Source organism: Chiloscyllium plagiosum, chromosome 2, assembly GCF_004010195.1.
Source record: "Chiloscyllium plagiosum isolate BGI_BamShark_2017 chromosome 2, ASM401019v2, whole genome shotgun sequence".
Taxonomy (NCBI): domain Eukaryota; kingdom Metazoa; phylum Chordata; class Chondrichthyes; order Orectolobiformes; family Hemiscylliidae; genus Chiloscyllium; species Chiloscyllium plagiosum.
This window is the reverse complement of record NC_057711.1, coordinates 145,491,568-145,516,403: the sequence shown is the minus strand read 5'-3', so window position 1 is coordinate 145,516,403 and position 24,836 is coordinate 145,491,568. Positions and strand designations below refer to the sequence as shown.

Genomic DNA, 24,836 nt, shown 5'->3' with positions numbered 1-24,836 from the left:
CTTCATTCGGGTTTCCTCCATACACCAATTAATGGAGGTGAAGGTGCACTTTGACTCTTCTTTGGCCATTATATGCCAATTTAAGGGCCTGAGGGTAACAATGAGTGAGGGAGCTGGCTGATGTGTTACCTACTCACTGTCTTATGGGGGACACCTCGAGAGTGAGCAAGCCAATGTCCTACTTTGCTTTGCCACTGCCCACCACAAACACACTCAATAATTTGCTTTGTTATACTTCACACAATTTCCTTTAATCTGAAGGAATGTTTCAACATGACCCCACCCCCAACACAAGCTAAATTTTGACTGAACTTTGAGTTTTTTGTGTGCCCAAAACAGCATAATTCCCAGAATATTTCACCAGATTGATTGTAGATTTGCCACTGTAAAAACAAAGGACAAATGTCTTTGTGGGTTTCTGAAAGGTACCAAAATCACGGAAATATATTTACTTATTAGTTGGGATGGAAGGTTTATATTAAATTTTGAATAGACATAGGGTTGAATTTACTAACTCTGAACAGGGGTCTCCTTCACTGGCTGAGCAACCATTTGCAACTGTGTTTCTGAGAATCCCAATAGGATTAAATGTCAAGCAGTTTATCCAATCAAAGAACTGCTAGCCAATCAGAAGACCAGGTCACCCAGGATCATTGGTCACTGCTGGGATAGCCTCAGGCCCTGAAACAACAGCCATGAACAAGACCCCAGAAGAGAGTTCAGTGGAGTAAACTTGCCAGGGTCTGCAAGGCAGATAATGGGTTGAGGGAGGCAGATGTGGTTGATTTGGAAGTCTGAGGGGTGATGCTAGCCATTGGGGTGACATCTGGAGCCTGACTGGAAGTGTTATCCTCTTGCATCACTCTATTCCTCATCCTCTACTTCAAATTGTCCCTCACTGCTAGTATCCTACCATAGTTCTGAAAAAATATTTGCAGAAATGTTTTTATTGTGTTGCTGGAGTTTTCGATATAATAGTGTTGGATTAAAGGAGGAGGAATTTGTTGCTCTGTGGAGACGGTGAACAAATGGGAAAAGTGAGTTGGGGAGTGCAAGCAGTAATATGTCTTGGAGCACTGACGAAGACCATTCAGTCTATAGTGTATGTGTTAGTGTCTCCTTGCCCTCTTTCCTTTATATTTCCTAAAACATAATCTGCGCAGGGAGGGCACAAGATGAGAGTACAACATGATGGAATGACTTTCTTTTAGCTTTGTAAGTAACACTGTTATCTTGAGAGTCTTGCTTTTTGGGGCTATGACCAAAGTTACCTGCAATAATGACAAATTGTGACAAAGTTGAGAAAATAAATGAAATTAAGGTTTTTTAAAAAAATTGAGCGTGTTCCTAAGTGTCTTTTGGCTGATTGTCTAACAGATGCATTCAATAGCATTTTGTACTTGTCTTTGATTTCTGTCTCTGCACCTCCTTTTTGCATCCATTTAACTGGAACAAATAATAAAAAGCAATTTTTCTCCCTCAATTCTATTTTTGCTTTCCTGCTTCACAAGATCAAGGTAAGAACATTTCAAAGTATTTTATTTCTTCATTAATTCCACAGACTGTTCAGCTTCTCGATCCTGAATCTTTTATTCTGAAAACCCATGTTCACTGACTGATTGGCTTCACCTTCCTTCATCTTGAGCCCTGTCCAACCTTTCAAACCGTGCAACATTAATTTGCCTTTTCACAAACACTTCCAACTAGAACCTTGTTTCCCAACCTGGCCGTGACCTTCCAGCCTTAATGGTCTGGCCTATCAACTCACATACCCTACCCATTGTTTGTAGCAGGAGGGAGTGGAGAGGAGGGAGATTTTAAACTAAAAGATGTCAAAGTTGAGGGGGGGTGGTGTGCGGGATGTTGGGGGACTTGATTTGGGCTGGGCAGAGGATGATGAAACCAAATTCTTCTTCAACCTTGCAATTCCAGCTTTAACTGAAGCAAGTGGATGAGGTACTGGCCTGTTCCCAGATGGTGGGTTGGAATATTTAAATATGATAATCAGACAGCGAATCTCATACCATTCAGTTTCCCACAGTTTCTGTCGCATTTGCACAGCAGTACTCATTACTATTTATTGTTCAGATATTTTATTATCAAGATCCAATAAGCCTCAGATGGAGGAAGTTAATAAAGTCCATTAGTAGTCTGACTCTCAACAATACCCCAAGGTCAAAGAAACAATGTACCAAAGATAACAGTAGTGTTGCTTTCTTTATAGTAAAATTAGTGCAAACCAAGATAGTCTTTCATGAGGAATTTTGTTGGAGGCAGTGGAGTCTACAGTATTCATTTGTCATATAAAATATTACATTTTGATCAGCCTATACAGTATTTTTGTAGATAATTTTTATGCTGGACATAATACTTTGCCACTTCATGAAGATGATCCTCATTGAAAAATAGCTCTCATTTTCATTTGTGTATTTGATTTTGGTTTTGAGTTAGTAAAGCTCTGGACTTTATTGTCAATCAGATATATTTGATTTGGCTCAGAATTTTAAACCGAGTGTGCTTCCTATGTTCATTTCTGTCAAATTTTTGTTGAAGAACTTGCCTGCTGCCAAACAAGCCAAAACTAGACCATTCCAGTGCATGAGTTTATCAGTGCACTAAGCTGTCTGAAAGAACCATTTCAATAGTTTTGAGATTTACTCATTTGCTAGGCAAGACAGTATTGACAAAGCAGTATAACAGCCTAATGATATGGGAATTGAATCCAAACTGCTACAGCCATGCAGGGAAGAAGCATAGAATTATGTTAAGGGCCATTCCACCTAGTCATAGAGTCTTTACCACTTTTATACAGAACTCAAATGAAAGGAATCTTTGCTAAGATCAATTTTCAGTTTGGTGCTCCTACTTAGAGCACCTGATCACCTTTGAAATTATAGCACATGCATTCTACTGAATAATTCAGTTTTTGTCACGCTATCTAAGTTCCTGGCTGCCTCATCTGTCCACAGTCGTTATCATTTGAGGCATTGGTGCTATGGATTCTTAGTTTACTCTGGCAAGATATATCAAAGCTAGACAGAATAAAAATGAAACTAAAACATAAATCGTTTTAAATGTTCTTTTTTCACAATGTTAATTGTGATATTTAGCATGCAAAGTACCTAGCCACTTGCAGATTATTATAAAATTTGTGTACATTTTAAATGAAAGCTTCTCTGGTAATGATTAGACTAAATTGGGAAACAGTTACATGTTAAATGCTAAAGCTTAAAGTAAGTTGCTATATTTTTATGTAAAGGAATACAGATACAGGGCTAGCTGTATAAAGAATGGTGAAACTGATAGAAATTTCACCATTGGTGCAGGTGACCTGACACCGTGATTGTTATAATCTTAATTCCACATTGTAACTGTCTGGTGTCATTGGAACCAGTGCAGGCATGAACAGCCGAATAGCCTCTTATACTTTAACAAATCTGTAATTTCATCATTGACGATCATCTTTTATTTAACTTGATGCTCAAATTGCAGATTGCACTTCAATTATTGCTTCTCTAATCTCTACTAGAGGACATTCTTTGTACTTAATGTCTGTACATATTAGAATTCAAGTGCATATTTCCTATCTGCACTTCTGTTAAGACCAATGTATATTTATTTTAGATCTTTATTTTCATCCACTCAGTTGAAACGTTTACTATGTAGATCACCTCTCAATGCTTTATTTTCCACTCTCTTTGTACTGCTTCATGTTTATCTGCATCAATCTACAATCTGCCAACCCATTGACCTGTGCCTTTCTACATTACTACTTATGCTTTGCCATTCTCTTTAATGTGGCATTAGCAGCAAATTTTGATAATTCCTTCAATCCCATTTCCAAATTATTATTTTTAAAAAGAAAGATTTTCCAGCACCTCCATGGACATGCCTTTAGACAGATTTTGTAAGTGTGTGAAGTATTCCTGTTCTGTGTTCTGTCCTTTAGCTATCCTTCCATTTACATTTCTACCCTCAAACCGTGAATGTCGATTGTGACAGCTTTTCTGTTCCGATTTGTGTAGCACTTTCTGTATTTTAACACACAACACTGATTTTAACATCTATAATGGTTTCTTCATTGCTCCTGGATCCCAGTTACAGAACTTCTTAACTTGTATAATTGTTGGAACACCCATCATGCAGATTGCAGCTGTTCAACAAGAAGACTCATCAAAACCATCTCAGGACAATGGGGTTTAAAACAACAGTAGTTAAACAATAAATATCAACCTTTGCAACAATGCCCTAGCCCTGAGAATGGATTAAAATATATACCATTGTGTGTTTTGCATTTATCAGTTAATGGCTCCTTGACATTCTCCCACGTTATCCTAACACTTCAGCCCCCCCCAAAAAAAAAGTGTGCATAGTTCTCAAGAATGTGTGTCATTCCATTATTCTCTTGAATATGATTGTCTTCATACCACTTATTTTGGACATCCTTTTACTGTTGCCTTGCTTTAAAGATTTCGTTCTTATACTAATGTGTCTTTTTTAAAAGTATACTCCTGGTTATTCTAATCTCTTTATTCTGATCTATCGCCTTGTGTCATGTATTTGTTAAATTTTCAGGAAGGAATAGCCAGGAATTAAACTAAATGCTATGCTATATTCATTGTAAGGTATTGAACCTATCTGGCAGGGCAAACAACTGGACTGTGCAAACTGTTTATTCTGTGTCTTTATGATGTATCTAGATGATAATGCAAAAAAAGTGGTCAGTTTTTATTTCTAGAAATACTCTTTTCTTTGACGCTACTGTTATAAAATATTCCATAAATCTCCCAAGTCTGAAGAAATTTCCTGAGAATAGCCTTACAAATCCTAAACTCTTGTTGGTTGATTATATTAGGCTTTCCAAGAAGGACTCTCCTTCTCAATCTGTCTGTCAGCTGAGGTGTGGTCACCCTCAGGTTAAACCACCATCAGTCATCCCTGTCTAATGCGAGAGCAGCCCTGTGGTCTGCTAGGCCTATGGAGAACTTAGTAGACTTCATTAGGCTTTCACAAGGGTGTATAATCCTAAAATCAAAGACAAGCCCTTCAAGAGTGAAATCAGGAAAGCACTTTTCACAGTGTGCAATGAAAACTTGGAGCTCTCTGCCTCCCAGAAGCCTAAGAATGCTAGCTCAATTGAGGATTTTCAGATGGAGATCAATAATATTAGGATCAAATAAAGGCAGGTAAATAAAGTTGAGGCAAAGTTCAACAATGACGGCAGAACAGGTTTGGAGCTGATTTATCTACTTCAATTCCTATGTTTTACCCAGTGCTTTGGAAAATGCCAGAGCTATTTTGAGAGCAGTACAACAGATTGACAGCAGCCATCAGTAACAGTAATGTCATAGCATCTGTCAGTTGGTTGGCTCGAAAAAGATAGCCATATTGCCAACATGCAATGGTGCTACCTTGTATAAAGAGTGGGGTAGGAGGGATGGAAATCCGTAGATAATTTCAAGATCTGGAACAAGTGGAAAGGGTGGTCACATGCCTGGAGAGGCAGGAAGGGTAGTGATAACCCTGTATTCTACTCAATTCCCATTATTTGTTTGATGCCTCCAGTTTACAAAGTTCATTCTGTTGAAATTATTGCTTCTCTACAATTCATAAGAATAGAAAAGCTCTTGCCAACTTCCCTTTTGCAAAATCTGGAGGACTTTAAACATACAAATGAAAAATAGGAGTAAGTCACATTCAGCCTTTCCAGCCTGTTTCTCCATTCGATTAGATATGAGCTGATCTCATTGTAATCTCAAATCCACATTCTCACCTATCCCTGATGTTTAAAGTCTGAGGTTTGTGCCAGTCAACTCTAACTTCACTTCTCTGCTTCCACTTCCTCATTTAATTTATCTGTAGACCATCACAACATCACCTCAACTCTTCCAAGAGTGTGTACGTGTTATAAGCTTTCATACTTACTGCTGCGAGGAGATCTGAGATCAATATTGATTGATGTCTGGCTGCTCAGTCAACCCTCTATGACTTCAGTCTCAAATTGATCTGAAGTTCTTATCTCCCAGCATGCTGTTCTTTTAACATTTTTCATTTGACAAATACTGGTGATGAACGTCCTTCTAATTAGCAAAAGATTGAAATTATTTTCCTTGATGTTCTAATTCAGTCTTGTGTCTTGAAGCATCCACGAGGGCATGTCTATTTAAAAACATTTGATGATTTCATTAGTTGCTAATTATCACTTCATGAAATTATAATAAATCTACTTGAATTATTGTGTGGTGTAACACTGCAGGATATGGCAAGGTTTTTTTTCACAGTTTTAATATGTTTTCCTTAGAATAAGGAAAGGCTGTCTTTATAGAGTCACTGTTCCAAATCTTCATTGCTTATGACAGTGGTTCAATACTGGAATTTTCTCAAGCAGTGGATTTCCAAACCCAATCATGGGATAAGAGTTGTGGTCAGCCAGATCAAACCTCTTGGACCAGTGTAAATTAGGGGAATATCAAGGGTGGTTGCTTTGTGTCTTCTCTTGCTTTATGATACATTACAGATGCACTAAGCAGGCTGCAAACTCAATATGCCTCACCATACATGTTTCCTAGATGAACAAATACTGTGGAAATGGTAGCATAGTTGTTATTGGTATTGATCTTTGATTCAGAGGTCAGGAGTTCAACTGTCCGCATGGTGAATGGGGGTTTTATTTAATCGATCCGAGAAAAAGTAGACTAGCATTGAAGTTGTCATTTAAATACCCAACTAGTTCATCATTGTTTCCAGGAAGAAATTTGTTACTTCCGTCTAGTCTCCTCCATATATGATTTCAGTTCAATATACATAGGTAGCTAAGGATGAGCAATACATAGATCTGTGTTGTTTACATCTGAAGAAAAAAGGAAATGGAGATGCAGCTTGAATTAATTCTCCAAAGCTAGTCAAGTGTAGGGTATGTGGTTTATTAATGAGAGTCCTTGGAGTATGATGGTTTTTGGAGGAAAATGTAAGTAGGGAATAAGCACCTGACCTCTGATCGGGATCCAACAACTGACAGGAACACGTTCTTGTCTGTGTTCCAGATTCTGATCATGGATGGTACACCCAAATCAGTAATCTGTCTAGAAAGAAAGGACCCCACCCCACCTCCAAGGAACGCACCACCCTGACTTAGACACATGTTGCTGTCTGCTCTTCTTTGTTAGAGGTCAGAGACCTGGAACATCCTTTCTAACAATTATGGGAGAATACCCGAGCTACACAAACTGGAGCAGCTCAGGAAGGCCACTGTGTCAGTTCCCTGATGACAACTGGGAATGGGAGATAATTAGATTTTGGAAAGGCAATTGTGCATGTCTGAAACTGTTTTTGATTTTGGAAGTAAACATGTGGAAAACAATACATATTGAACTTTAAAATGTAGTTATTCTTAATGAAAACAATATAAAAAATGGGATTCCTTCATAGAATGATACTTGTTTAACTGAAGACTATTGCTACGTCAAACCTTTCAATGGGCTTTTGAAAAACTGTTTTGTCCAGGTTTCGAAAGAAGAATTCTGTTGTGGAGTCATTGTCGCATTTAGTTTCAAAACAAGGGTCTGATCAACTGACAGAAGGTATAGTAAAACTTTGATTTAAATATATTAAAGCTACACAGATAATATAGTAGCTTAGAGACTAGGAGTATGATGTGTAAAGAAGTGTAAGTGGTTCAGGTAAAATGTATTGGAGATTTGAATAAGTGAAAATGAATAACAGTGTCAAAAATATGTGGAGAGATAGTTACTAAATGTGGTCGATGACTAATGAAGTTACATGATTTGAAAAAAAAATTGTGGTGAAAGGGAAAGGTTAGATGAATTGGCCATGTTAAATTGCCCGTAGTGTTAGGCAAAGGGGTAAATGTAGGGGAATGGGTGGTTGTGCTTTGGCAAGTCGGTGTGAACTTGTTGGGCCGAAGGGCCTGTTTCCACACTGTAAGTAATCTAATCTAATCTTATAAAAGACATGATTGAAGAAGAGGATACATGAAGACAATTATGCAAATGTAATGAGTGTTTGAATGAAGGTACTGTGTATTCCGTTAGGGAACAGCCTGTATCTGAATGGAGAGCAATAGAACTGGTTGGACGAAAGGAGAGAGGAAGAGAGAGAAAAGGTGAGGGAGGAAGGGAGGACCAACCAACCAATCCTGAGGGGAATCAAAATAAAAATAGTTAGGTGGAATTAATGGAATGAGGGAAGGGAATAAGAAGAAAATGAAGAGGAATGGATGTGGGGGAGTAGAGGCAAAGTAGGTGGAGGAAGGTAGAAGGAGCTGAGTAAGGTCAGCAGGGAAACAAAGTGGACTTCAGTCGCTGAGAACAAATTTCAACCAGTTTAACTCTCAAAAGTAGAGATTTGAGTTGATCTGACCAGCAACCAAGCTTTCAGGAAAAAACAGATTCAAAGCAATTAAGTTAATGCTAGAAAATCACATTAACCGATGAAATCATAGTTATGCTAACTTGTATGATATGAATAAATTTGAAATATGTATGATTTCACTCATTTCACACGTATCTGTGATTTTATGTTTTATTAATTATGGTCAATAGATTATAAACTATAATTTCCAAACCAAGTTAAGTTCAGGAGTATGTAAATAGTCGCTGAAGATCTGTAAATGTCTGCATGAATATGTTTCCCAGTTTAAGGATAGTGTTTGTTCTCCTTTTGCTGTGTTGAATTTTGTTCAGGCGGTGGGACTCCTGTTGACCGCTTGGAAGGCGTTTGGGATGTGACCCAACTTTGGTGGGACCTGGGACCTTCCTCTTGTTAGTGGCAGAGCTACCAGAGCGTCCATGCCGATAAAATATGCTTGCCCATCCCAGAAATAGGTGGCCAGTCACAGGGCCAGCTGTTCAATAGTCTCTGCAGCGCTGCCAGGAGTGGTGCCACTGACTGGAAGGGGAGGACACCAAAGAAAGAATGTGCTTCCCAACTGGGTGAAAGGGCTCTGAGGCAACCAAGGCAAGTGAGGCAGGCTTTAAGAAGTAAACTGGTGGGTCATGTTGTTGAAGACTGGTGGTGGCACAATATTGGTGGGTATTAGAGGATGTTGCATTGGGGCTGAGGCTCCTTTCCTTCTTTCTGGCCAAGTGTAAGTCAAACAGAAACCTCCCTCCTCCTCCTCATGCAGACCACTGCATGATGCAATCATAGCTCATAACTGGCTGCTTAGGTGACTTAATTGGCCTCTGAGTGTGTGAGCTGCCTGTCACATTCCCTATCACTGATAAAAATGACATAATTGGGAAAATGATGTGAGCACCGTCACCCACATGCCTGACATTTTGCTGTGTTGACTGTGCTGCTGGCTCCACCTCCACCTGCCTCCCAGCTTGTTGTTAGCATCAGGTTAAAATTCATGTTTTAAATTTTATTGTGGTGTTCCCTGGGAAAGCAGCAAATTTGCCTCATAACTGCATCTGACATAAAACCAGTAAAATACCTCATATCCTCAGGACCTGCCACCTGCTGACTTTGCTATTGCGTCAGTAATTGTTGTAAAGTACTTCTTTCATAAAACTTGTTGAAATGCACAATCTCGACACTGAGCAGTCAGAAGTATGATTTGCCCCCCTTTATCTCTCTCATTTCTGATCTAAATACTGTTTTAAGCCTGCATTTTAATTGCAACAATCCTGAATATATTGTCCTCTGTCAGAGGAGATGCATGCGGAGATGTGCTACGCAGAATGCCTGCTTCAGAAGGCAGCTTTGACATTAGTCCAGGTAAGAAACTACTTCTGTTTTGAACATGGTTGTTTTTATTGATGTAGCAAGCAATTAACCATTAAGCATCATTGGTCGTTTAAACAAGCATGGCAGTTTATGAATTGTAAACAACCTGTCACTGAAATTAAGGATATGGTTTGTCACTGAAATTAAGGATTTATTTTGTCTCTCCTGAAATTGCTCAAGTGTCTCTTTACGATCATTTGAGCATTGCCCTCTCCTTTAGGCGTGTGGCCATCCTTCATTTGGGTAAAGACACGACAAATGTGTCAGGCTGTTCAGCAAAAATCCCTGTTTCTCATGGGACATGCTGGCTGATGTTCTGTACCCTACCTCAATAGTGAAATGCATTAACAATCTGTTCAGATCAGCTAAATTGGTCTGGACTGGGGAAATGCCTTTTAAGTATTTTGGTCAAATCTGAGCTTATTGTGGGGTTAACTTGACTGCAACATCAAATCAGTTTTCTAATTTATTAACTTATAGAGTCACAGAGATGTATAGGATGGAAACAGACCCTTCAGTCTAACCTGTCCATGCCGACCAGGTATCCCAACCCAATCTAGTCCCACCTGCCAGCACCCGGCCCATATCCCTCCAAACCCTTCCTATTGTCCTATTCTCAAATGTAATTTTAAAATATAGGTGCATCATTATATCAAAGATATACTGTCTTCTTTATTTATTCTTTATATCAAATGATTCATCTTGTGTGGAGGAAATAACATGCTACGTTTATCTGTCTCTAGCTCAGGGGTGTGGTTGGTGAACTTTAGACAGACTGAAAATTAACAATATAAAATAGTCATTGGGATGTGATTGATGATAGCATCGCATACTTGTTACCTACTTTTAAATTTCCCTGAGTATATTAAAATTCAACCACGTTGTATGAGACTGGACTCCCCTGGAGGCCAAACTGAATAATGGTGGCATATTCATTTCCTTGAATGGTATTGGTGAACAAGTAGTAATTAGGGATTAGAGTTCAGGCCCAATGAACTATAAGGCATGCCACACTGTTATGTATTGAGACAAAAAAACTGCACATACTGGAATCCAAAATAGACAGGCAGGAGGCTGTTAGAACACAGCAAGCCAGGCTGTATCTGGAGGTGGAGAAAGAACAAAGAACAAAGAAAATTTACAGCCCATGAACAGGACCTTTGGCCCTTCAAGCCGATCCAAATGTACTGTCTAAACCTGTCGGTCAATTCCTAAGCATTTGTATCCCTCTGCTCCATACCTACTCATGCACTTACTCACACATTTTAAATGAATCTACCATGCCTGTTTCTACCATCTCTGCTGGCAACACGTTCCAAACGCCCACTACACTCTGTGTGAAGTACTTGCCGCGTGCATCCCCCTTAAACTTTCCACGTTTCACCTTGAAAGCATGACCTCTCATTATTGAATCCTTCACCCTGGGAAAAAGCCTGTCTCTATCCACCCTGTCTATATCCTTCTTAAGTTTGTAAACCTCAATCAGGTCCCCCCTCAATCTCCTTATTTCTAGTGAAAATAAACCTAACCAACTCAACCTCTCTTCATAGCTAGCACCTTCCATACCAGGCAACATCCTCGTAACTCCCCTTCCTGAAGAAGGGTTACACCCGAAACGTCGACTCCTCCACCTCCTGATGCTGCCTGCCTTGCTGTGTTCTTCCAGCCTCTTGCCTGTCTACACTGTTACATATTGGCCATATTACTTGGTTAACTAACTCATTTGGACTCATGCAAATGCAAAAGGAAAATCTACCTGACATGTTGCTGTAACAAACAACTTTTATCACGCATGAATGAAATGTTAGTGATCAGTAAACATTGCATAATTTACTGCTGCCTATTAGTGTTGGAGTGGCTAGTGATATAGCCTTTGTCAGCATATATTTCTGCTGAACATCATGGCTGAAGTCGTAGCGGAGCTGTTAACATGAGCATGTTTCAGGTGTGGGATTTTTCCAAGCCTTTCAATAACTTTGCAAAAATGTGATCTCCTCATATTTCCAACACAAGCACATTAATTCCAACAACTTCAGTAAAATTATAATTTTAGACAAGATTTTTTGTACATTATAGCATATAGTGGTGTTTTTTAATGTCAAAAGTAAACCTGTCCAAACATGAAATGGAGGTGACGAAAATAACAATTACTGATGTCTTCCACATGTAAACAAAATTATTGGATCAGGCGTAAAGGAGACAGATTGCACATTAAGGAATAAAGTTTTCAGTGATATTACTGTGATAATGTTCAATTAATGTGTTGCTGGAAAAACGCATTCAGGAATCCTGAAGAAGGGCTTATGCTGGAAACGTCGATTCTCCTGTTCCCTGGATGCTGCCTGACCTGCTGCGCTTTTCCAGCAACACATTTTTCAGCTCTGATTTCCAGCATCTGCAGTCCTCACTTTCTCCTAATGTTCAATTAATGTTTACTGATTTAGCCAGAAATACACTTTTTCCTAGAATGAATAAAAAATAAATTTATGTGGTACTTAAAATCGACTTTTTAACTGCAGTTTTTTTAATGACTTGGTCTTTGAAAATAAGGAGGGAGAATGATGTGCATCTGTGGGATATAAAATCTCCTGGAGCTAACTGTAGTCTTTCTAATAGTTTAATTATGTGGGAGATATTAACTGATTTACATTGTAAATTAGATCCATGCCTCCCCCTCACTCATCCCATGTTTATCCTGAAATTTTGCATTTGCTTAAAGTTCTAGCTTCAGAGAAAAGATTTCATGGCTCAAAGTATTTTATTGGGAATTGATTTATATTCAATCTATGCAGAATACTGATTGATGCTGCTAGTTTTATTCTCAGCTAGTTAATCGGATCTCTTTCCTTTCCTCCCTGCCCTCCTCAACTCCAATTCTCCCCATAACAATCTGAATGGAATGAGGGAAAAATTCAATTTTCAACTCCAGTCTGTATTTGCTCTGCACAGCACTGAGGCTGCAATACTTGATCTAAGTCAGAGTTAGCAAAGATAAGTCAGGAATTCTGCCCCTTAATAAATGTGTAATCAATTAGGGACGGGCAAAAAATGCTGGCTCAGCCAGTGACACCCATGTTCCATGAGTGAATAAAAAGAATTCTATGTGTGGATTTTGGATTGTGGCAAGATTATATTTGACTGTGAACTTCATCTTACTGTCAAATAGCTGTTGATATGCGCAAGGTTCATGCATGATGTCAGCCTTGATGGGTGGCACCAAAAGCAGATTACATCTGTCAACCTATACTCCACCTTTTAAGAGGAAAGTTATCTTTTCTACTTATTCCTCAAAATTACAAAAGTAAGAATAAAAAGGTTATCTGGTCGTTCCTGTTTGTGAAACTTGGCCATGTGCAAATTGTTTGCAGAGTTGCCAATATTACAACGATTGGAAATTACTTAATTGACCGTGAGGCATTTTGAGAGGCACAGAGGACATAAAAGGCCTAAATGTAAATCTTATTTTTCTAGGATGAAAATATGATTAATTTTATTAAAGGAGGAATCAAAATACGAACAAGTTACAACATCTATAGGTAAATGCTTCTTTCCTCTCTAACTCTTAAGGATTCTGATTGAAACGTGTTTTTTTATGCACGTTTTGCGGTGAGTTATCCAGTGGTGCAGAGACTGTATGAGCCTTCATATGAGAAGGCTGGACTTACTAGGCGAAGCAAAATCTCACATAATTTCTTGATGCTTTGGTTGCATCTCTCCTGATGTTCCAGCTACCAAAGACAGGTACTTTCCTGGCTGACAGGTGGGGGACATAATGGAGGGTATTTGACATGGAGGGACTTTGATGGCCCTGTTGCCTGAACACTGCACCTCCAATAATTCACAGTAGGTGAGATACTTGAGATGTGATAACATAAGTGCAAATCTTCATGAAATCAAACGGTTCAGTGTTGTGTTATCTAATTGACAGTGTTCATTGTAATAGTATCCACTTACACAATTGCAATGAGCACATCTAGGTTAATTGCATACCACAAACCCCATGCCTGTTTCAGGGTTAGTTAGTTTAACCTGTGTACTCTCCTGTTTCTGTTTTAAATGTATTTTCTTTTTGGTAGATTGTTGTTATATTCAAGTATAATGTTACTTCTCGACATTATAAATTTGCTATTCTGATAGTTGTATCTGACTACAGGCACAGTGAAGTGTTTTGGAGTTTTGCTAACAAACTAGTCAGACTTCTGCCCAACGACATGGGCAGCCTATTTCAAAAAGTAGGTTAATTTGAGAAGTGGTGAGCTATTTATCATGAATCAATTGTATCACTGAATAAAATGGTCCATTTCAAACTCAAATCTCTTGTTCTTGGCTTATGATTGGCTGTAATTGAGCATCTTGCAGTCTGTTGCTGAAGCACGTGACTGAACCAGAGACTTATGGCAGTATCCAGATGATACCTAGGTCTTTGATCTATTCAGGAAACTCATGTTAGCTCCCAGTGACTTCCAATGAACTGATCCCTGATGCATTTATAACACACCATCTAATAGTGTCCTAGTGAGAAGGAAGGTCTATGGTGGCAGATGCCCTGTGGGAGAGAGGGAGACGAAATGCAGATTGGGCAACCCCTTTACAGAACACCTATGTTCTGTCTGTGAAAATGACCTGGAGCTTCCCGTTGCCTGCCACTTCAGCACACCGCTGCAAATTCTGGCTAACATCTCTGTCCAGGGCCTGCTGCAGTGTTCCAGTGGCTAAAACAAAATAACAGCATCTCATCTCCCGCTTGGGGACCTTTCAGCCTTCAGGACTCAACATTGAGTTCAACAATGTTAGAGCCTGAACCATCTTCCATTTCCTTGCCCCTTCCCCACACCACAGGCCCTGACTTGACATGGGCTGCTTCCAGTACAGCCAACTAATATTTCACTCACTTATTGTCCCCATTATCAGCTTTTCTTCTTTCCTGGCTTACCATCAACCATTCCTGTGTCTGCCTATCTTTCTCTCTCTCTCTCCCTCTCTCTCATCTCCGTCTCTGTCTGTAGGTGCCATTTCCAACTATTTCACCTATCTGCTCATTGCTCCCAACACCCACTGCCATCAGGATAACTTACCACCTTTTCCTAGTTACTACCTATTCTGAAGAAGGGCCACTGGACTCAAAATGCTGGCTCTGCCTTTTTGACCACAGATCCCTGAGTTTCTTCAGCAGTTTCTGTTTTTGCGTGAGAGAATCTCTTACCACATGGAAGGTCAGGATGTTTTCAGAAAGAAAGAAAGCCATATTGAAAGCACTTTCCTTTACAGCTTCCCTTTTTGGTAAGGATTGTTAATCATGAGTGAACCTTATACTGAGGAGTGTAGGAGTGTGTTAATTGATGTATGTTTGCAAGTCTAATTTGCATTGAACTGTACCACAGTTTTAGTTGGTGGCAGGGTGGGTCTGTATTTTGGGCTCTTGCGTAGAGGTTATTTGCTTATGATTTTATTTAACTTATTTATTGTTGCTAAATATTTGATCTTTTTGTTAAGAGAATGTCAACAAATCGTACAGATGACACAGGACCGGGTCAAAACTGAAGTCTACTGCCAATTTGAAGGAGGAGTCAAGCTAGGAATTGGAGCTTTTAATCTGGTATATTGTGCCCACATTACATAGGAATTGCCATTCTTTTAGTTGGAAAATGTTTTTGCATTACATGTTTGTTACTTGAGTATTTTGTTCACATTTTTTCACCCTTCCCACACAGATGCTGTCTCTGCTACCTTTGAGAATTCTTCGTCTTCTTGAATTTATTGGATTTTCGGGAAATCGGGTACGTGTTAATAAGCATTTCTGTGTGAAAAAAAATGTTCTCTGACTTGCAGCCCGAAGATTCAGCCCTGCTTTCCCATAGTGTCTTGAAATGGAACTGTGATTTGAACACTCTCCTTGTGCCCCACCTGCTGGAAATGAAAGGGCAGCAGCAGCATCACTTATGATATCACCATCTACTGGCAAACTGCGGTAGTGCTCAAATTTAGATTAGATTACTTACATTGTGGAAACAGGCCCTTCGGCCCAGCAAGTCCACACCGACCCTCCGAAGAGCAACCCACCCAGACCCATTCCCCTACCCTTACCCCTTCATCTAACAGTGTGGGGAATTTAGCATGGCCAATTCACCTAACTTACACATTTTTGGACTGTGGGAGGAAACCAGAGCACCCAGAGGAAACCCACGCAGACACTGGGAGAATGTGCAAACTCCACACAGGCAGTTACCTGAGGCGGGAATTGAACCTGAGTCTCTGGCGTTGTGAGGCAGCAGTGCTAACCACTGAGCCACCATGCCACCCACTTGACTTCAGCTCTAATGAAGAGTCATTTAGACTCAAAATGTTAGCTAGCTCTCTCTCTCCACATGGATGCTGTCTGACCCGCTGTTATCCCCAGCATTTATTATTTTTAGTGTTCAAATTTCAACTGACAACCATTTTGTCATTGGTCTATAATATCCTTTTCGGGCGCAACAACAATATTGTGCCAGATTTTCTGAGGAATTGATACTTAATTACATGCTTCAGGTTGAGACTTGAGCAGGAACCTTGGGTCAGGGTGGGTTGAGCGTAATACAATTGTGTGCAAAGATAGCATTTAAAGCACTGAGGATTAATGTGCTGTACAGGAAGTCATAGAGATGTATAGCACAGAAACAGACCCTTCGGTCCAACTCAGCCATACCAACCCAATATCCTAAACTAATCTAGTTCCCATTTACCTGAGAAACCTTGCCCTGGATCCACATTCTCCAAGTGTTCACCTTCTTTGCAACCTCAGGTTAAACCTGCCATCAGGTGGGCTGGTCTCCTTGCGGTCCCCTGGAGTTAGGAAATCTGTCGTCAGACTAGTTGTACAACTAGCCTGCCTAGTTCTAGCATTGCTTCATGAGATGGGTGTTTTAACTTGTGGGCAACTTTCAATGCCTTCCATCCCTCATCCCATTTTCATCCTCACATGCAATATGGGTACAATTACAATATTTAAAAGACACTTGAATAGAGATATGAATAGAAAAAGTTTGGAAGGATATGGCCAGGAGCAGGCAGGTGAGGCTAGTTTAGTTTGGGATTATGTTTGGCATGGACTAGTTGGACCAAAGGGTCTGTTTTCCTTTCAATACAGATCTTTAGATTAGGTACAGATCCTTCATCCCTGTGTTAGTCATGTTATTCCTAGTTATTGGTTCGGAATGATTGGCAAATCCTGAGCCATGCAGTTTGATTGATCTGGGACAGAGGAATCAGAAAGCCCAATAATTGAGGAGTTGGAATCATGACCAGGACATTTAGCAGCAATTGGTCCAGAGATTGAAATGGTAAGCATCAGCCTTGTATGGGCGAACATTTTAAGATAGTTCTGAATTCAGTTTAAAAATGTTAAAAGGTTACGTCAGGATAGATGGAGTGAAGCTGTTTCTCTTGGTGAGAGAATCGAGAGCAAGGAGGCATGATCTTAACAAGATGCAAAGTGAACTTGTCTGTTCAGATGTTGAAACCAAGAAGCACCTTTTACACATAACAGGTTGTTAAAAACTGGAGCATTCTCCCCACAAATGCGGGGGATACTGGATCAACGTTCAAGACTGAGGTTGATAGTTTTAGGGTTATCAGAAGAAGTGGGCTAATGTTTCTAACTGAATGGTGGAGTAGGCTAACAGAGCTGAATGGCCATTTCCATTTGGAGTCAGAGAAGGTCATTCAGCCTCTATTCTATTACTGTCAGTAGAATCTTCTTTTAATGATATGTAATATGTGATCCAAAATAAAGATTCATAATTTTTAATAATTATTTACTTATGTCCTTTCCTAGTTGTATAAGTAAATTGGAATTGTGTTCATTTATATGTCACTGTTTGCTTCAGGATCTGGGGTTATCCATGCTGCGAGAAGGTGCCACCACTCATAGCTTGAGAGCTGTACTGTGTGCCTTGACTCTACTGATGTATCAGACTTACATCACTGTTGTCCTCGGTAAGGTGTCTCTTTTTATCTCTTCCAATCTTTGCCTTGGCAATATGAGAATTGGAGGTTTCCTAATCAAATCTGTAGACAAGACTCAACATTGTAGAAATCAGTGCACGTTTATGTCTTGTGAACAGATTAGAGAACTTTAGTTGGTAATAATTGCTGTTGAGAAATCGTACTATTAACAATTTGCTTACAATACACAGCTGGCTATGGTATTATCTACATGATGGATATGGCAGAGTGGTTATATCACTGTTGAGTAATCCAGAGACTTCTGGGGGGTGTGAAAGATTGGGCAATAGCTGTTATCCTTCAGCTGTTAAACCAGATCATCCTCATCCTTATCACCTTGCTGTTTGTGGAATGTTGTCCTGTTGGGTTCCCTCATTGCAACAATGTCTACATTTCAAACGTGCATAATTGTGTGTAAAGCAATCTGGTGTGCCCTGAAGTTGTGAAAACTACTACAATTAAATGATTTATTTCTGTTCCTTCTTTGAATGATTTCTAGTGGAAATAATACTTCCGTGTCCAGTCCATCCAATTGTATCTTCTTGAAGAAAAATGTAGCTTTTTCTCAACTGTGAAACTTTATAAACAGGTGCGGGTGAAGGCAACCTCCAGGAAGCTGAAACACTTCTTCAACCTTACCTCGAGAAATATCCTACTGTAAGTATTGAAGAAAAATAATTCTAACTTTCTGCTTTGTACTGAATCTTCAGCCGCATCGTCCATGACCCTGATATTAACAATTGCATCAAATGTTGTGATTTGAAGAAACTGTCCATTAAAACATCTTTAAGAACTGCTGAATAACAAGCACTCAAATTCTAACCATAAACTTTTAGTAATACAATATGGATAGCTGCTGGATTAGCAAGCCTTATATTTTACTGCCTTTCCTTAGTTACCTTAAGAATGCATAATAGAACCATTTACATAAACTACTGATCAGGTTAGCAATTTTTGAGAAAATTTGTTGCTCAGGTTGATGATATGTATGTAAGTTAGCTTGCTGAGCTGGAAGGTTTGTTTTCAGAAGTTTCATCACCAATAAATGATAACATCGTCAGTGAGAGTCTCTGGTGAAGTGCTGGTGGTATGTCCCACCTCTATATTTATAGGTCTTGGTTTCTTATGGTGGGTGATGTCATTTCCTTTCTTTCATTTAGATTTAGATGCTATCTACCTTCCCTTGGGAAAAAAGAACCGGAAATGACATCATCCCCCTTAAGAAACCAAGACCTATAAATAGAGAGGTGGGACATAACACCAGCGCTTCACCAGAGACTCTCACTGATGCTGTTACCTAGTCATGGTGACAAAGCATCTGAAAACAAACTTTCCAGCTCAGCGAGCAAACTTACATACTTAGCACTGATCATGTTTCGGGGAAACTGTATGACTTGCCAGGGCACTTCTGAGAGTAGTTAAGAATCAACCACTATCTGCTGAACAAGTGTCATATAAAGGCCAGACAGCCTCATAACAGGTTTTACTGATTTCCCTTTTTGTATGAAGATTTTTTAAAAAATAACTAAATTCAAATTTTAATTACTGTGAGGCGATTTTAATTCCTATTCTCTGGTTTATTAGCCCAGGGATGTGGGTTATGAATTCAATAATTTTACTGTCTGTGATCCACGAGATAGTGTATAAACTGTTGGCACTACTTGTAACTTGTTTTATTATTAGAATTGCAAAGACAGTAAGCCAGACTGCTTTCTGCTATCCCTGGATACCTGTACAGAAGGAGGGAAAATGGGACAGGAGGCCAATTTTGGATATCCATCCCTGAAGTCATTGGGCTTCCTCATTCTCTGTCTCACTCTGTTCTGTCTGTCTCCCACTCTCTCTGTCTCTCTCCCCCAAGCCATCACCACTGCTAAAAAAAATACTGATACCCCACCTTTTTGTGCAAACCTTTTTAATTAATTGAAATGATTGCAAGGGCTGACAATTTCCCTACGACCCATTGGCCTATTGTCGACTTCGGTTAAAACCAAAACTGGGGATAAGGATAGCAGTACTTAATGCAGTGTAAAGCTACAATAGGCTCTGTTGAAGGTAAAGATGCCTGATGGTGGATAGCTCTACCACCCAACTGCTATTTAGTAAAACAAGTCCTCGGCTTGTCCCGAGTCCTTTAATAAACTGCCTTGAGAAATCTTAAGAGCTTTTACTCCCCAATAGCTGTTGCTACTTCTCCTACTTCTTAAAGTGCTGTTTGTACTTAAGATCTCTTTCTTGGCTGAGCTGGGAGCCCTCTGTGTGGTGGAGACCCCACTGAGAGTGCAGACCTCAGCTCTAACTCTGGTTTCACAAGGAAAATGAGTTGGAGGCACATAAAGTTTGGGATGATTCAGCTCGGATCCACTGTCAAAAATGAAACGTCCAAAGTTAAATCATGCCGAAGACTTTGTGAGAAAGTTAAAATGTTAGAAGAGAGCTGCTATCAACTTATAGATTGGGGTCTTCAAATGTTGACAGAGGTTTCTGGTCTGAGAACTTGAGAGTGGATTTTTGTTTTTTTTTGCATATGTCTTATACCAGTGCTGTCACCTTCTGAGTCACGACATGGGCTCAAGCTCCACTTCAGTGTCTTGAGAACATAATCAAAGCTGACATTTCAGTGCACCAATCCGTGAGTGCTGCTTTATCAAAGGTGCTGCTCTTTGGAAGAGATATTAAACCCAGGCTCCATCAACCTGCTTAAATTGATGTACGAGAAGCTGTTGCATTGCTTTGAGCAACACTAGGGGAGCACTCCCATTATCCTGGTAAACCTCAACCCCAACACCTAATGCTTTTTGTTTTACTGCTATTCTCCCACCTGATGCCCTCATCCAGGCCTCAGTTTCCTGATACTGTTGCCCTCAGGCAGCTTCATGGTGAAGAAGATTTAAATTCCAACCTGCTGTATCACTGGCAATGGCCATTAGACAGGTCCTGATAGTTGTAAACAAACTGACTGTTACGTTTCCTACATTACAATGGGAACTACACATCAAAAGAACTTAGTTGACATTTCAGATGCCCTGAACTTCTTAGAGTTCTCGCTTCCTCTTTCATTTATTTTATTTCCTTTCTTTACTTTGTTTTCAATACAAGGTATCAATCTTAGAGCATTGCATTTTGCAGTTCAAGTGTAGATATTCACTAATTTTCCAGTCATGTCGCTCGGTGATTAGTTTTTAGGGAATTTATTATTCAACAATGCAGTAAATTATATATTTGAAAATTCTGCAGACCATTAATTGAATATTTTGTTGCATACGTGATGTCAATAATAAGCTTTGTCCTTTGCCTTTAGGGCTCCATTATATTGTTTTATTCAGCAAGAATAAAAGTACTCAGGGGAAACTTTGAAATTGTGAGTCTTTTTAATTTCATTTTGAATGTTGCAAAATGTATGACCAATTCACATGTTGATTTGGTATGTGTTCAGTTCATAACATACTATTTAATAACCTGTGGACTGTGTTAGTGAGATTTACTTTGTATAATTTATGTGCTTTACTGTAATTTTGGGGCTTATACTCTCCTCATACAGGACTTGCTTTCTTACTGTGTTGTTAAGTCAGAAGGGTTTGTCAGCTTGACCAAATTGGCTGAACTCTAGACCGGAGCCCGTAATTTTAATTTTAATTTTTGATGCAGTTGGCAGCTGGATATTCTGAAGTAGGGAATGGGCAGGAAAGTGGACGTGAGGGATGTCAAATAATCCATGCTCCTGTTAAATGGTGAACCAGGGTCGAGGGGCCCAATGGCTCATTCCCGATCCTCTTTATTACAGTCTAACAGTGTTTCAGAAGTTACTTGGTTGTTGTGACATATTCTTGGTGGGGGGCGGGGGGGGGGGGGTGCTTGTAATGTTTGAGTACTATTTTTTTTCCTCTGGATTTCTCTTTATGGAAAGGATTTTGAGATTCAGTTATGTTTTAAGGGATATTTTTTTAATGCTGTGATATAAATTTGAGTTCCAACAACCTACTAAACTCACTAGAATGCGTGGGTTCAGTGGGCAGACAGAATTAGCCTTCAGTCCTAATCTAACGTGAAGATAAAACACTACGTGGTATAAACTACAGAAGAGTCGGTTCTCATACAATGCATGTTTCTTCAATGCAAATTGGCTTTAACGCAATTGAAGAATTTAGACCCTTATTTGTAGAACACAAATTTTCCTTACCTATATTGGCGATAATGTGATTCTGGCCCCATTAGTTTAAATGGCATGACTATTGCTCGATTTTCTTATAATGTGAGATCGCATGAGAACAGAATTATTGTGTTATATCAGAACCTGCTGTATTTGGAAGCAGAGCAGATTTCTTCTCTTCAATATTCTCGGCAGTAATTTCTCTTCTGGGAGAAAGGAAAATCTGAATTGTTTGTGGGAGCTTGCTGTACACAGCTTCATTGCTGGGTTTCCCATTTGGTACAAAACTGCCAACACATTAAAAGTAGTTCATTGGCCAGGGATTACCTTGGAATGTTCTGAGGTTATGAAAAATAGTACCTGAATTCAAATCCTTCTCGACCTTGCTCTTAGTTCATCTTGATTACCTGTTCTTTTCACATTTTTTTAATGGAAACTTAGGCTCAGACAAAGTTCGAGGAATGTATTGCAGCTCAGGAAGAGTGGAGACAGATTCATCATCTATGTTACTGGGAGCTAATGTGGAGTTACTGCTTTCAGCAACAGTGGCTGAAGGCATATCACTTTGCAGACCTCCTGTGTAAGGAAAGCCGGTGGTCCCAGGTAAGTACATTTGTACGCAAGTGCTGTGCAGATGTTCTTGGAGCCTGTCTGTCTAATTAAGACAGTCTTGAATTTAGCTACATTTTATTTGCCTATTTCCCGGTGATAAAATATTAAAATACTATACTGCAGTGTAAGTGTTGAAGTATGATGGAATCCAAGATCCAATCTGAAATCCAGGCTGAAATTAAGTTTGAGAGTGATTTACTAAATTCCACTTCTAGGTTTTTTTTATGAGACTAAATTTGGATATGAGTGTAAAAGCTGGAAGGGACAGCTGCTTGGGGTACATCAGGTTTCCATTGTGATAATGTTGTTCTCTGATTGTGTGTGAATAGAACAGCAGCTTTTAGGGGTAACTGGCCAGGTGGTTCTGAAGTCTGCCAGGACTTTCTGTGCTCCAAAATCTGGTTCACATACTTAACAGCATTCATCCAGCCCAGAAGCTTCAGTCAACCTCTGCTCATTACCCTCGCCCACCTCTGCTATGTCCAAGACCAGGCAAAAAGCAGTGCCACACTTCAGAGATGCCTTCCTAGAAGTTGCTCCTGATGGCTGTCCAAGTGAAAAGGGAGTTTCTTTTCCTTCGGCATGGCAACAAGAGGCCATTGTACAGGATTGTCACACACAAGCTGGGTGGTAGGCAGGTCCATGAGATGCCTCATGTACAGACAGATTAGATTTCTGACAGTATGGAAACAGGCCCTTCAGCCCAACAAAGTCCACACCGACCCTCTGAAGAGTAACCCACCCAGATCCATTCTCCTAACCTATATTTATCCTTTACTAATGCACCTAACACTATGGGCAATTTAGCATGGTCAATTCACCTGACCTTCACATCTTTGGATTGTGGGAGGAAACCCAGACAGACACTGGGGAGAATGTGCTAACCACTGAGCCATCGTGCCGTCCCTTAAAAACAATGTCTGTCACTTCATTGCAGCTATCAATGTGGTACTACTTTACTTTCACATCTACTTTGGTTCACATTCGATTCATAAAAGGATATACAATGCTCGTGTACCATCAGCTCACTGACATTTCATTCCACCAGGCAGAATGAATACACCTCAGTGCTTTTCATTAAAGGCTTGCGTGGGGCAAGGGTGCAATACAAAGATGGCATTTTGAGTTAAGCCCCATTTAGCAATCCACTTCCCTGCCTTTGTTTAGCCTTGCTGACGTCCACCAGTGTGTTAATCTCATGTATTTGCCAGACAGGCTAGTGGACCTAGTCAGGCATTACCACAGACGCTAATTGTTTACTAACCACAAGCCAGGCTGCATATGACTGAGCTCTGTCATGAACTAATCCAGATGGAGAAACTTCACTCCCCAGTGCTACAAATCTTTGAACAAAGAAACAGCTTGGTTATGAAAGAGCCAAGTTAGTTAAGAAGTTTGTAATTATGCAAGTTTGAAGGAAGAAGTTTATCCTGTCAGATACAGGAGGCCTGTATGTTGTTGGGGCTTGGGTTTGTGAACACATGGGCTCCCTATTTTCAACTGATCGGTTGTGCACATGTGAGCACAATCCCAGTGGAGGTCTTGATGCCACTCTCAGTGGACTGGGCTGGTAATGAGTATTCATGACATGCTAATGATTGCAAAAAGGGGTTTGGTCTGGAATACAGACTGATGTGAAAGTTTCTGACAACTTAATAGTAAAACTTTAATGTGCCGTCAGGAAAGAAGTTTTGTCTTGCCCAATTAACTTGTTTGCCTAAAAACTCTAGGTTGCCTTGGAAAATTCTGTCTTATGGTCTTAAAACTGAACAAATAAAGGCATGTGGATATGATGGCATGGTTTTCTGAGGTAGATTGGGAAACTAGGTTTTGGGAATATTTAAATAAATCATTCATAATTTGCAGTGGTTATAAGAAATAAAGATATTTGTGGGTGGCACGGTGGCACAGTGGTTAGCACTGTTGCCTCACAGCACCAGAGACCCAGGTTCAATTCCCGCCTCAGGCGACTGACTGTGTGGAGTTTGCACATTCTCCCCTTGTCTGCGTGGGTTTCCTCCGGGTGCTCCGGTTTCCTCCCACAATCCAAAAAATGTGCAGGTTAGGTGAATTGGCCATGCTAAATTGCCCGTAGTGTTAGGTGAAGGGGTAAATGAAGGGGAATGGGTCTGGGTGGGTTACGCTTCAGTGGGTCGGTGTGGACTTGTTGGGCCGAAGGGCCTGTTTCCACACTGTAAGTAATCTAATCTAATAAATACAGCACAATCAAATCTAATGAGAAGTTAAAGGTAGTACTTTGTTAAAGGAAGAGGATAATGATGTAAAAGTGTAAGCCTGAGGATTGGATGGATTTTAAAATTCAGCAAAGACGGACAGTGAC

At 39.8% G+C, this 24,836-nt stretch overlaps 1 protein-coding gene across 5 annotated transcripts in view; it reads left to right on the top strand.

Moving 5' to 3' along the window:
* Window positions 1-24,836, top strand: part of LOC122564973 (tetratricopeptide repeat protein 39B) — a 102,572-nt gene that overhangs the window by 62,801 nt on the left and 14,935 nt on the right. For 3 of the 5 annotated variants that reach the window (XM_043720582.1, XM_043720574.1, XM_043720557.1), the window contains 9 exons: window positions 7,504-7,580; window positions 9,674-9,741; window positions 13,222-13,286; window positions 15,244-15,346; window positions 15,462-15,527; window positions 17,616-17,724; window positions 18,323-18,390; window positions 21,035-21,094; window positions 22,325-22,486. In XM_043720582.1, coding sequence (XP_043576517.1) covers window positions 7,504-7,580; window positions 9,674-9,741; window positions 13,222-13,286; window positions 15,244-15,346; window positions 15,462-15,527; window positions 17,616-17,724; window positions 18,323-18,390; window positions 21,035-21,094; window positions 22,325-22,486 — 778 coding nt within the window. Of the gene's footprint in view, window positions 1-1,511; window positions 1,518-7,503; window positions 7,581-9,673; window positions 9,742-13,221; window positions 13,287-15,243; window positions 15,347-15,461; window positions 15,528-17,615; window positions 17,725-18,322; window positions 18,391-21,034; window positions 21,095-22,324; window positions 22,487-24,836 lie in introns of all 5 variants that reach the window. The other 2 variants (XM_043720548.1, XM_043720566.1) reach the window with 1 other exon arrangement.